Consider the following 14,555-nt stretch of genomic DNA (forward strand, 5'->3'; position numbering starts at 1 on the left):
AACTGAGATATTTAATAATTTTTTTTTTCTTTAGCGAAAAAAAGAAAACGCATTTTTCCTTTCTCTTTTTAAAAGTTTTAATGTATATTAGGTATTTGGTATTAAGCTCTCTGGTTTATAATGCTTACATTATCCTAAAGATAAATTAGTATTAACAAAATATTTGTGCCTTATGGACGTTTAGAACCGAAAAAAAAAAAAACTTTTATTCGAATAGACCGAATTGTTTGAACCTCTCAAAATGACAACAGCGATCAAAGTTGTGCCCAAAAAATTAAATGGCTGTATTCTTTTGATTACTTGTCAAAGGGGTTCCTCGGATTTCCTGATGCTTTTGAAAATGAGAACAAAAGAAGTAAGAAAAGACAGGGCAGGGTACGTACGTACTGCGAAAAAATTAAAAACTGGTATATAAAAAAAAAAAAAATTGTATTAACATTACTACCACTTTTTAATTTTTTCCAGATGCGTATAATAACAACAGGCGCAAATTTGAACAAGAAATTCAAGTTGAGTACCTAAAAGTTTCATTGTGAAGTAGAAAAATAGATTCTGTTGACTTTTTAAGTTTTCCCGGTGATAAACTATTCAAATTATTTGTGTTTGCATGATATTCAATCACTATTTGTAGAAAGGACAATTAAATGCACACTTATAACAGAATATATTTGTTTTACAAAATATATAATACAATGTTGCTTATTTTAATTTTATATAATTTATAAAAACTAAGATTCTCAAGGGTCCACGAGTACTAACTGGGTGTCCCCCTGCAAAGACATTATTGTCCCCTTATTCTTAAAACGCCATGTGCGGATGTCCATCGGCTAAAGCAGTGGTCCCCAACCCCCGGTCCGCGGACCGGTACCGGTCCGTGGATCAAATGGTACCGGGCCGCCAATTTCATTGAAACTGAATTTAAATTCCTAGGTTTATACCCCAAATTAAAAATATCTGTGTTCCATTAAAATTTTATTTATTTAAAAAAAAGATGCCCCCGAAGGTAATAACATAAATTTTTTAATGTTTTAAAAAGTAAAAAAAAAAGAAATCTTCTACAACTATTTTCTCATTCAATTAGTTTTAATAACAAAAAACAATCATCGTAACTGTAAATATCATAAATAAAAAACGAAAGCGCGACGCGACATTTGCATTGGAACTAATAAAGAACTTCGTCTTCTCTCTCGATTCTGACGCCTCACACAGCGAGAGTGTATAGTAAGGCTATAAAAGAGAAGCTGGCTCGTCTGCCATTTAGTCGCCCAAAGACCACGTGACCATAATTCCTCTCTACTGTTTTGTGTGCTGTATGCGGTTTTGTTTGTTTTTTGTAAAAAGAAAGTGTCTATCACTCCTCTCTCTGTTCACCAGTACTTTCTCAGGTTTAACAGTGCTTGGTGTACGCGTGTATTGTGTCTGCACAAATTTAACTCACAAGTTAGCAAAACTGAATACAAAACAGACGTCCTTAGAAAGTTTCCTTGGAAAAAAGAAAAGGCTCAGTGAAGAGACCGAAGAGCCTTCAACATCAAAGAAACATGCAACTTTTAACAGACAATACCATGAGTCCTACTTGAAGTATGGTTTTGTCGGGACAGGCGATTCACACAAACCAAAACCGCTCTGCATAGTTTGCGGCTATCAACTCTCTAATGACGCAATGAAACCTTCAAAACTGCTTCGCCACTTGAACGCCAAGCACCCTGGATTAAAAGACAAGTCCCTGGAGTATTTTGAAAGAAAAAAACGGGAACACGGACAGAAAAAATTTATGATGGCCACCACATCAATAAAGGAGAGTGCACTAAGAGCATCATATTTGGTGGCTAACCGCATTGCTAAAGCAAAAAAGCCATTCAATATTGGTGAAGAATTAATCTTGCCCGCCCCTAAAGACATTTGCCGTGAAATACTAGGAGAAGCTGCTGTGGAAAAGATAGCACATGTGCCTTTGTCGGCTAGCACTGTGACTAGGCGCATTGAGGAAATAGCCGAAGACATTGAGAAGCAATTGTTGGAGAGGATTAATGCATCACCGTGGTACGCACTCCAGGTTGACGAATCAACAGGTATTGACAGCAAGGCAATACTACTTGTTTATGTGCGATATCTATATCAGGAAGATGTGCATGAGGATTTGTTATGTGCACTATCTTTGCCAACCAACACCACAGGAGCAGAACTGTTCAAGTCACTGGATGGTTATATATCAAGACAACTAAAATGGTCCTTTTGTGTAGGCATATGCACAGATGGAGCTGCTGCTATGATCGGACGTCTATCTGGTTTAACTGCTCGGATTAAGGAAGTTGCACCTGAGAGTGAAGCTACACATTGTCTTATTCACAGGGAAGTGCTAGCAAGCCGAAAAATGTCACCAGAATTTAACAGCGTATCGATTGATGTCGTTAAAGTTATTAACTACATCAAAGCACACACCCTTAACTCGCACCTATTTGAGCAGCTTTGTGAGGAGATGGACGCAGAGTACAGGTGCCTTCTGTTATACACAGAAATAAGATGGTTATCCAGAGGAAAATCGCTACTGAGAGTATTTGAATTGCGAGAGCCATTGCAAAGATTTCTCTTAGAAAAGAAGTCCCCGCTGGCAGCACATTTCAGTGACAAGGTATGGGTCACCAAACTGGCTTACCTGTGTGACATATTCAACCTGCTGAATGAACTCAATCTGTGCTTTCAGGGGAAAATGACAACTGCTTTCAAGTTGTCTGACAAAGTAGCTGCCTTTAAAGCCAAACTGGAGTTATGGGGACGACGCGTGAACAGAGGCATTTTCGACATGTTTCAGACATTAACGGGTATTTTAGGCGAGACAGAGCCTGAAGATTCATTCTCCCAGTTGGTTCACGATCAGTTGTCTTTGCTTTTAAAAGAGTTCGAGCGCTACTTCCCAACCACAAAAGACCCACGAACTGGCAAGGAATGGATCCGCGACCCATTTGCCAACAAATCGGGTGAATCTAGCTTGTCAATGCAAGAAGAAGATCAACTGTTAGAGATTGCAAATGACGGCGGTCTTAAAACTACGTTCGAAACAACAACTCTGCCGGTGTTATGGATTAAAGTCTTGGCAGAATACCCCGAGATTGCCACCACAGCACTTAAATCCCTATTGCCATTTCCGACAACCTATCTGTGTGAAGCGGGATTTTCTGCAGTAACAGCAACCAAAACAAAGCAACGGAATAAACTGGAGATAAGCAACACACTTCGGGTGTCATTGTCTCCGATTACCCCCAGATGGAGCCGTCTTATTGCAAAGAAACAAGCTCAGGGTTCTCATTGATGTAACGTTCAAGTAAGTTAAAATGTTAAATCACTTTATTTTTTGGTGTAACTGTATTTTATTTTAAAGGTATGTTTAAATAAAATTAAATTAAAATTATAAAATCAAAATAATCTAAAATATAAACAATCAATGCTCCCCCCCCTCAGTGGGCCATGGTAAAATTATCAAACGTTAACAGGTCCGCGGTGATAAAAAGGTTGGGGAACACTGGGCTAAAGTATCTGCTTCCTAACTTCATAGAATTCGAAAACCAATACCGTCTTCCTCCAACTACTTCAATCAACAAATTATTCCATTATAAGTACTTCCACTAATTTCAGAAATCTAGCCAACTATTTTATTGATCACAAATCCATCATGCTTCCTTATTTGCCTTTGTGGCAACATACTATTAAAATCAAAAGGAATTCCTCTTACGCTGCCTTTTTTTTATATATGGACTTGGGGTGAGTAGAAATCCACAGGTTTATCAAAACAGTTGACTGCCATTTACTGCCAGTCTTCAATGCCTTATAGAAATGAGGACGTCTTAATTTTATAACAACTGCCTGTTGAGTACAGCAGGTCATTGGCGATTTTGTGACTAAAGCATCTTGACGTGCATGGCATATCTTTCACGTGCATGTGGTTATTTATACTTATTTTCCATAACTTAATTTTACCTTAAAATTGCCCACAAACAGTACAGTGCAACATAAAGCTAATAAAAAAATTAATTACAAGGATAATTGATTATCTAATTCCACTTTTTTTAATGATATCACCTCAATTTTCAACAGATTTAGAAACAAGAGTCTCTCATTGCAAGCATTGGTTAACTTCATTTTTTGAAATTATATCTTTAACTATTTTTTCAAGAAAAAATGTGCCACGCACTTTAAGTTGGTTTGGTCTTAAAATCAACAACGGCGTACTGTAGACGTCGATAAATAACACAAAAATAAAATTGACGTGTTCTGATTTATTTCAGGAATAGAATACTAAACGTCTTTCATTGAATTGCAGACAACCATTTTAATAAGCGTATCTGCGAATTTGTTTTTGGCGCATGTTAATTTAAATGTCAAAGCACTTTTAAGTTTGCTATAAAATTCCCAAATAGAAAAAACTAACACCTCTAAACAACAAAGTTTACATTAAAAATTTATATTATTATAAACAAAATTAATAAAAAAAAATGAACAATATTGCAATGCATCTTCCATTTTTTACAGTTATCATTGACTATCTATAATTGAAAAAACAAAATTAAAAGAGGAAAAAAGGGAAGCTCAATTACGCATCAATAATACAAAATTGGATTTTAATAATTGCACATCAGTAATTCACAAAATATTAGATTTTTAAGCAAATTTGAAGGAAGTTTTGAGTTCTACATAAAAAAAAAAAATGTTTAGGGAGCGTGCAGTTTGAAGATCTATTTTGGATATAATACTTATTTGCAGCATCTGTTGAATTTTCCGCATTTATTTCATGCCGAGAACTCTTTCGTCATAGATTAGCATTGGGTATAACTGCTTAATCAGGTAAGGGAGCAGAAAATTTGAACTCAAAATTTAGTTTGATATAAACAGTTAGAGGGAGAAAAACTCAAATGCTTACCTACTCAACATGTTAAAAAATATTAGATTTTTGATTTATAGAATAATAAAAATATAGATTTAGATTTAACATGTTTCAAAGCATGGAAAATTGCATGTTTTAAACATGACATCTTTTTAATTTTTTACAATATATTCCTCAACTGTGAAGCTTAATGCACATTTTTTTCTTTACAAATTTTTTTTTAAGAAATAAGAACACTATGGAAACAATAAAGGTTGTATTATAAATTTTATTTTATTTACAATAATGTTCAAAAGTGGAAAAGTTATTACTTCATAGTTTAAATAATAAACATTGCTTACTTTACACATCTTCCATAAAAATTTACAAAACGCAACAATCATAAAAGTTTTTTCAATGAAAAATATAAAAAAAGAGCACCATAATAAAACATGAAAAAATGCTACACACAGTAAATAAGAGAATAATAGCTGATAAAAATTTTGTAAGGTATTAGTTAGTCACAAATATTTTGAAGAGTTTAGGCAATACACTGAGGAACCACACTTTTCTGGAAGGAGACATTTTTTACACTCAATTGTTCCTTAGCATTGTTCCCAGATAAGTACCTTGTATGTTTTCACTAAATTACAACACACAATATGTGGGAACTATTTTTTTCTAAGTGGAAATTGTGATATTTTTGATCATCAACACTCACTTGAATGATTTGAAAAATGTGGCATCCCATTATAGGGCTTAAAGATCTATAATGATAAATTCAATATTTATTCTAAAAATGTTGAAAGACTCTCAATGAAAAACATACGAAACAAGTTTTTAGCTTTATACAACCAAAGACATAAGAAAGAACTTCATAATTCACAATATAATGAAAAAACTGTCATGAATCGGCAATAAATATGCTTTTTAAAACTGTAGGCTAAAAATTATTTTTCAATAAAATTATAGAAAATGACTAAGTAAATTTATGAATTTTTTTTGATTTATTACAGTAAAAGAAATAAATAAATATGAAGTAGACGTTCTTTTACAAATATTTAAAAATATTAGCAGAAAGTTTCATGTTAAAGATGCATAATATACAAGTTAAAATTTAGTAATATATGTTTTTTTTTTAAAAATTCAATATTTTAAAATCAAATTTTCGGTATTTTCTTTCGTAATTGAATCTATTTTTTATTATAAAATTTTACTCAGTGAAAAAATTTAGCACATATTATAAAAAAAACTTATAAATATTTTTTTAATATTACAAGAAAAGTACTAAGCAAATTAAAACCCTTTTTGTTATTTGCAAGAAAAACAAACTGCAAGTATAATACAATAGTCAAACTGGAATGGTTATCTCTGACTAGATAGAGTGTTCTAAGAGCCAAACAGTTATAAAATATTTTATGAAAAATAATATACTTCAAAAGTACTATAAGTTACGATACATAAACACTAAGCTGCTTTAATCTATATTATTCTTACAAACATTTACAAAAATAAAATAAACCTGACTTACACAAAACAATATGTAATTTCACAGCAATTTAATAGTTTATTTAAAAGACTATTGATGTATTAAAAGTAATAAAACATATTTTTAATGGCAAAAAAAATAATAAAAAAACATTTTCAAGAAAAATAGGAGGTTAAAATAAGTGTATTTTAACAGCTGCCAAACTTAACAGTGTGAAACTAAACAAAAATACTGGCAAGCATGTTCCCCAAAGCAGGAGTGGTAAACATTTTGCATAAAAACAGTAAGTAGTTATAAAATTGTTACATAAAACAATAACAAAAAGCAGAACAAAAGTATAAAAACAAAAGTGTATACCATATGGTAAAAAGAGATAAAGAAGTCAAACACAAATGGATATTTTAATTATCCTAAGTTTATAAAACAGTGTAACTTAAATGTAACATAAACCTTAATTAACTATTTCTATTAGCTATTCAAATCTACATTTTATTGAATATCTGACTATAAATTTAGATTTTTAAAATAATGAACTAATCTCAAACAAAAAAAAAAAAAAAAAAAAAAAAAAAAAAAAAAAAAAACAGAAAATCTTATCTAAAGTAATTTTTATTACTTTTTATAATGATATTTACTGTTCTACATCAATGTTTCTAACTACTGACTCTTTTGGATTGTTTAAACAATTCAAAAGAGTGAGTAGTTAAAAATATTGATGTAGAACAGTAAATATCATTATTAATATTTAAAGATAAACTAAAAACTGAAATAAATTAATAAATGTTAGCAATTCATAAAAGTTAGTAAATGTGTAATTACACCTTATCTTCAATAGAATATGAAGTAATTATTGAACATTTCAAATTAACTATTTAATGTCATACAATGTTATATGCCATTAATTCTTTGTCACATTTTAGGACATCTTGTAAATTATGATGGTTATATGAAATAGTTTTTTTAAAAGGCTATAATGTTTGAACCAATTGCTTATACAATAATTTATTTGTATGCTTTATAAAAACACACGGAGTACAATTTCATATTTTAATAATTGCATGAGCTCATAACTTATACATAGATAAAGTAGTAAAAATGAGATTTTTAAACTTTATTTGATTGACTGAAAAATTAGTTCAGAAATGTTAATGTAAGAGAGTTTAATACAGATCCTTACACTTATTTGACATCAAGCATGCTTGGTTATAATTGTCAAGAATATAATAAACAAATTGTGGCTTCTGGTTTCAAAATCAGTTCAATAGCTTTTCAAATATTTTGTAAGAGATAAAAAAGACATCTCTTATTTATGTATTTAAATAAATACATATAAAAAAAAGGAAGAGCAATCTAAAAAAAGTTAGTGATTAAAAATACCTTCTATTAAACTGTTTTAGCTTATTATTATGTATCTGATGCTAGCAAAAAACAGTATGTCTCTGATTTCGCAATTCAAATATTCTTTTTCTTTAAGTATTTTCCTTTACTTTAGTTTTCGATATAAAAACAGTAAAATATCTGATTTTGGTAATCATTTTTTCAAAAAGGGATAAAATTGTTTTATTAAAGAACAATTTAACATAGATTAAACTGATATACTGCTTTTAAAGCCAAATGCTTAAAATGAATAAATAACTGAAATAAAAATAGGAGGGGGGAAGCACATAAACTTTGGTAAGGCAAGTCTATTATTTGTTCTTTATATCAGTAAAAAAAAAAAAAAAAAAAAAGAAGCTTTTTCTTTAAAAATTACAGCTAGGAAAATTTTATGTTTTTGAATGAACATATAATGGGTTTTGTAATATTTTGGAGTGAGATAAAAACTTCATAATTGAATAATTCTATGAACTGCATACATCTAAATAATTTTTCTTATGAACTTGAATATACAATTCTTTTTGAAACAATATTGGAAACAACCCACATTGTGTAATCTCTTCAGCATCCACACATAAAAACTTTCTGTAGCATACTAACTGAAAAAAAAAAATATCAGATGTCAAAATACATAAAACTGAACACAACTTAATTGTTAAATGAAATAAAATAATTTTCAAGAACTTGCCTTTGTTTTTAAAGAAAAGTTTATATAAAACACAAAAAGGGAAAAATAAAAAGTGCATATCACAAATCATGTCAAATTTACACAAATTGTTAAAATGTGATTTTTCTAAAAAAAGATATGAATAAAAAAATAAAGGCAATAATTGTTTTCTTTACTGCTTGGTTAAGAGATTTGTCGAGGAGCCAAAATCATATTTTAGTAAACTGACAAAGTTTTACAGGTTACAGTAAGAAATATTAAAATTTTGAACAAATTTTCAATTATTACTATAATTTTTTGTTGTTGTGGTTGCAACAAAGAAAATGTTAAAAATACAGCATATAAATTATCGTTATTTGCGTAAACTTTTGCCAGATTTTTAAAGTATGTTTTTTTCTCTGAAAGTTCCTGAATAAAGAAATATGTGAGGCATCATAGGCCATTTCCCAAATTTTAAAGACCTGTCACAATGACAGCAGCACTAGAGCAATATCCCGAGTCATGTAAGAAATGGGCACTACAGTTCAGCTGATGGACAAAAACTTGTGATTGAGCAGAAAGCTCAGTCTTTAATAGAACAATAATTTAAGTTCCAGACTAAAACAGTCCACAAATGTTGACTCAATTGTTAGGTTTGAGAACTTGCTAGCCAAAGAATCATATTTTAGGAAAACGATAAAGATCTCCGAGGTTAAAGTATTCAGTCAATAAAACAAAACTGATAAAACATAGTCTACTAAATTTTATGATGAAGAAAAACAACACGGATAACTAAAACCTTTTCCTACATTCATATTACATTATCACAGCATTTTTATTGTTTTTAAACACTGGCAGAATTTTTTTTTTGTCGTCAATATTAGAAAATTACAGAGATGCCAACTTAATCTGCCTGGCAAAAACGAAATTTAAGTCATTTTAAGCTTAGTATTTTTCATTTTGAGCAATTTTTCTGACACTACATATCAAAATTTTAAAGTATTGCATGAAGTGTAACTTTGTTGTAATTATCTCGAGGTGGCACTTCTTTTAAACAGCGGGCATAATTTTCTTTATTCTACAAGTATTACGAACTAATTTGTCACCAATTTCTTAAAACGCTTGCAGAAAGGAAAGCAGTTGACACTCCTAAAATTCTTCAATTGTATTATGAAGGATTTTACACATGTAACTCAATAATAATAAATTTAAAGCTTAATATAAACTAAAAAAAAATGAAAGCTCTCACATGGAAAATTTTTATCACTTAGTAACTTCTACAAAACAGACATCACACACTCGGACAGGTTTTTTGGACGATGCAACAGTGGCACTTTTAGCAGAACATTCATTACAAAAAATGTTTCCACAGTTCCTACAATGATGCTAAAAAGAAATATTTAAATAAGTATTAGAAGCAAAAAGCACAGTGAAAAACTATACAGTTAAATACCACAAAAATAAATTTGAAGTAACTAAAAAAAAATTGCTTTTTGACAGTGAAAATTTGTCATACTAACAATGCATTTTATCATCTATCAAAAATTTTTTTTACTGTGTGATTTGATTTAATAATCAACAGTACAAACTTATTATGTCTTAAAGACACATAAAAATTGCTAAATAAAATAAACAGTGTTTGTTCAGGAAAGTGTAATATTATTATGAGAAAAATTATGTGATCTGTTATTTGCTTTAGTAAAGATCCAGAAAAACAACGAACTTTTTTACAGAATTCATAGCAGCTGAAATCCAGCATTAACCATCAAATGATAAAAAATGTGATTCAAGCTTCTAATTTTAATCAGTCAATTCAAATCATTAACATCCCACTTTTAAGTAGTTTGCCTATTTTGACAAGAGCTTATTATAATTGGAATTGTTATTTTCAGACCAGTATTTTAATAATATGAAATACATCTAAATCAAGCTTATTCCATGGGTAAGGAGCAAATAATGCTTTGCATATTTTTTTTTCATCTTCATTCAACCAAACTACTCATTTGGCAAATATAAGTATTTTTATTACCTTGTTATAGGGTAAATCAGTTTCGACAGATGAATTATTTGTTTTTGCATATGAAAGTATAAAAAAAAAAAAAACATTTGAAATACAACTAACAAAATCGAAAAAGTGTTCTAAAGAAAATCTTAATAACACCAAATTTTTGATACTTACTTTTCTTATTGTGACTGTAAATAGTTTACCGCAAGCTGTGCAATGTGTAACTTCAGAATCATCAGCCCATTTACGAGTAATGTGCTTCATGTTTTCAACCTGAGAAAGAAAAAAAAAAATTGTATGTTAATATTGTATACGCGACACTTTAAAAAAAACAAACGAACATGTTTTTCAAATAGTTGTGTTTTCATATTTCTTAGTAACTTGTGAGAAATGAAAATTCGAGAGAATAAAATTTTTTTATTAGAAAACTAAGTAACATAATTCACAATAGAATGTTGTGAGGGATTTAACAAAAAGTTAAAGATTGAGAACAAATAGTACAGCCCCACTTTTAAAGAAAAACCATACTTTTACTAATAAAAATCTACTAATAAAAACCTACAAAATATTATGTACCAAATAAAAAAAAAGAAAAAAAGAAGATATCACTAGTAAATCACACTGTGTGACTTGAACTTGGAGTTCTACTTGAGCATTTAAAACTAAAAATGTAGGTAAATGATTCCCAGTATATCTTTATATTTCGCCAACATCTAGTTAAACATTACAATTGCTATTGAGCTACAAGTGATTATATAATACTTCAGATGTATGACCCCCTTCATCGTTTCATCAATACAACAGATGTTGTTACCTGACTATCTAGTACAACAAATCTGAGATTTGGTTGCCACAGAAGGACAATCAGAAATGAATCATTAATTTTTTTTAACAATATATCATCATTATTTAAGATGAGGAAATGAAACAAAAGTTTAATTTTTAAACTTCATGTAAAGTATGAGTTTAGATAAAAATATTTAGAAACACTCAGGTAAAATGTTGCAGTAAAAAATGCATTAAAATTAGTAATAAATAAGTATATTTTTGAATTGTTTAAAAATAGCACTGCTTTTCTTACTTAGCAAGAAATACTTACTTGCAGTGTTTGATTTTCACGGCCTAGTTCTTGCAGAGCTGCAACACAATCATTGTATTTTCTTTGTACATCAACAGAATTCTTTTGCAGTCTTTCACACTCCTTTTCACTTTTCACACATCTTAAAATTCAAAATACATTAGTAAGTTATCGGAAATTATGTTTGATATCTATTTAATAAATAAAAACAATTTTGTTTAACAAACTACTTCAATGTTTTTAAGCTACTCAACAATAAATAAGTTTAATTAAAAAAAAAAAAAACTAAAGGAGACCTTGGTTTCTGGCTAGAAGGTCCAAAGTCCAAATAAAATGAAGCGGGTTGAGCCAAGGGCAAGCCTCCCTTTCTCGTAAAACTTCAGTTAACTGCAAAAACTGAAAGTATATAACCCAACTACAATAGAAAAATTAATGCATGTTTCTATTTCTTCGGCTCCTGAGGTAGTCCATGGAGAAGTAGGCTAAATGCCTTAAAGGCCAAACGGCATAAGAAACCTAGGTAGGTATTATGAAGTTGGTATTATATAAAGCTGTCAAATTTCTTAGATAATAGTAGATTTATGCATATATATACAAATATTGTTTTTTTTTATTTTATGAAACATGAATAAAAGTGAATTAAAATTCTTTGCTTTATAGTTTATAGACCAAATGAGCATTAGTAGCAGTTAATTTTTTTATTGCATTATGATTAATTTTAATGTTGGCCGTACAATAACTTAATTTGTTTAACAGTAGTTAACAAATAGTAATACGTTAATTTATTTAACCCTTTAAAAATTTTATCATTTTTTTTATTCCTTATAACAGATGTTTTTATTAAAGTTGTAATAAATGAAGTAGTTAATTTACATTTTTATTGCACTCTTTTAAGCCTTAAAACTGAAACATCTAGATTAGCTTTAGTTTTGAGAACATATTGATGTGTTTCAGAAAAAAATTTAAACAATGAAATTCTTTAGTATGTAAGATTTAAAGTACGTATGTAAGTTTTTAGTATGTAAGGTTTAAAGTACAATAAATTTTTTTAGTACAATAATATTAAAATTATTATTTTTTAATTGATATTCATTAGATAATTTAAAGTAATAAATTTTAATTCAGCTTAAAAAATAAATTTTATTAAATTCAATTAAAATTTAATTTACTGAAAATTCAATAAGGATCGGATATTGATAGATTAAATATTTTAGTTCATCCCAATTACATTTAATAAGCATAATGAAATAAACTTTTTGTTCACACTTTTGAAGATAAGACTTACCTTTCTAACAGTGTATTTCGTTCACTGATAGCATTCTCAAGTTTTGCATCAAGTTCTAAAAAATAAATAAAACTATATTTAAGAAAGATTTTAGGAAACAAATATTTATTTTAAGAAAAAGGAAAACAATATCTTATTTTTAATATTCATGCCCACTGCCTAATACATCCAAAGAAATACAAGAACACTTGGGCTAATTCAAAAGCACTTTTTTTAAATCTCAAATTAAAAAAAAAGTTTATTAGGAATTCAATACAAAGCACATATTAATTAAGGACAAAAATTGATATTTAATAATGAGTGCTAATTTTACTGCAACCAATTTTATACTCCTCAAATTTTATGTGACCATTCGCTTTTAATGGTGTTTTGCGTGACCATTCGGGTGTTGCCATATTTTGTGTGACCATTTGCTTCTGAAAGCAAGTACAAATTTTAATAAAAATTTTCAAAAAATTTATGTGAAACAACATTTGATGTACACAGAAAAAACCTTATTTTTTACTAAAATTTTTTATCTAACAAACAAGAAAATATTTAATAATTCTACATATCCGAAAGTAATTTATTTATTTAAAATTATTGAATTTACTTAGTTCAATATTCTGAGAAGAAGTAAATAAAAAATATATAAATGCATGTTTTGTAAACAACAAAATGTCGGAAGTGAAGAAACTCTTTACAGCTATTTTAAATAAATGTAAATTTCCGCTTTCGATTTTTTTTAAAACTCAAATATAAGACTTTCATATATAGTAATTGGTTATTTCAAAACTTTGAATTGAAACAAAAATATCGAGATTGCTTATTTTTCAGGCCTGGCCAAAAATATATTGCATGAAAGATATTTAATTATGTTTCTTCATAAAATTTAAATCAATTGCTGCTCAGAAAACTCTAAAAATTGACAATTTGTTGTCTGTAAAAATATTGTGATTTTAAATGGATCAAAATCCATGGGGTCAATAAAGCATGCGAATTCATGACGAAATTGGAGCAAATTGAGAGTGCACCTTAAAAAGTACCTACTAGATTAGAGTACTGTTGTCTATAATGTTTATGTACTGTAATCAAATTAAACACTGGTAATACTAAAACTATTACCTTTACATTATTTTACTTAGAGGTAAATAGAAATTTTATTTAGTTACCATATTTTGTGCCACAAATTTCATCATATTTTTGTTCAAGACTTTCTCTTTTCTTTTGTTCCGCTGATAGGTCCTCCCTTAGTATTTTAATATTTTGGGTGAAAACATCTACTTTTGCAACATGTTGAGCTTCTTTTTCCTTAATATCAGATTCTCGTTGTTGAAGTGTTTGTTTTGTTTCATCCTTATTAAAAAAAAGAAGAAAAAAAACTTACAATGCTTTTATATAAAAACTACAATCCTATATCACTTTACTTAGAATAGAAACAATAAATTGTTTTCCATTTTAATAGGGAAAAAATAAATTAGTTTTTTTATAAGTATATAAGATAAAGCTATCACACATGGTTATATAGCCTATTGTCTAGGAATTCAAGAGTTTGAAAAATGCAGGTGTGCAGAACATGTTGGATCATACAAATGAGGTTTAAGGATAATTCAGGCACTATTGGGAGAATATTTGGTTTAATTTAAAAAATATTGCTGCAAAATGTTTTAACATAAAAAAATGCATTGCTTCACAAAAATTTTCCTTTAAAAAAAATTTAATGAAAAATTATCCCAGAAAAAAAAAATCTTACAAAAAAGAAGAATGAGTTTTACTTTAATAGACAAAAGTGAAAGAATAATTTTGGTTATGTTAGATGAAAAATAATTTTTGAAATA

The 14,555-nt window shown here is 28.8% G+C and overlaps 1 protein-coding gene and 1 pseudogene across 2 annotated transcripts in view; one reads left to right on the top strand and one right to left on the bottom strand.

Moving 5' to 3' along the window:
• The first annotated feature begins 1,312 nt into the window (after nt 1-1,312).
• On the top strand, nt 1,313-3,310 carry LOC147804255 (SCAN domain-containing protein 3 pseudogene; annotated as a pseudogene).
• A 4,524-nt stretch (nt 3,311-7,834) lies between these two features.
• Nucleotides 7,835-14,555, bottom strand: part of LOC107437479 (uncharacterized) — a 37,257-nt gene continuing 30,536 nt past the window's right edge. The window contains exons 23-28 of one of the 2 annotated variants that reach the window (XM_071187128.2): nt 13,890-14,073; nt 12,739-12,793; nt 11,475-11,595; nt 10,550-10,648; nt 9,620-9,756; nt 7,835-8,323 (exon numbers count right to left, since the gene is read on the bottom strand). In XM_071187128.2, the coding sequence (XP_071043229.2) occupies nt 9,634-9,756; nt 10,550-10,648; nt 11,475-11,595; nt 12,739-12,793; nt 13,890-14,073 (582 nt within the window). In that variant the 3' untranslated portion in view covers nt 7,835-8,323; nt 9,620-9,633. The remainder of the gene's footprint in view (nt 8,324-9,619; nt 9,757-10,549; nt 10,649-11,474; nt 11,596-12,738; nt 12,794-13,889; nt 14,074-14,555) is intronic. The other variant, XM_087152166.1, reaches the window with a different exon arrangement.

The sequence above is a fragment of the Parasteatoda tepidariorum genome, chromosome 9 (genome assembly GCF_982258835.1).
Source record: "Parasteatoda tepidariorum strain Cologne lab strain chromosome 9, Ptep-v5.0, whole genome shotgun sequence".
In the NCBI taxonomy this organism is placed as follows: domain Eukaryota; kingdom Metazoa; phylum Arthropoda; class Arachnida; order Araneae; family Theridiidae; genus Parasteatoda; species Parasteatoda tepidariorum.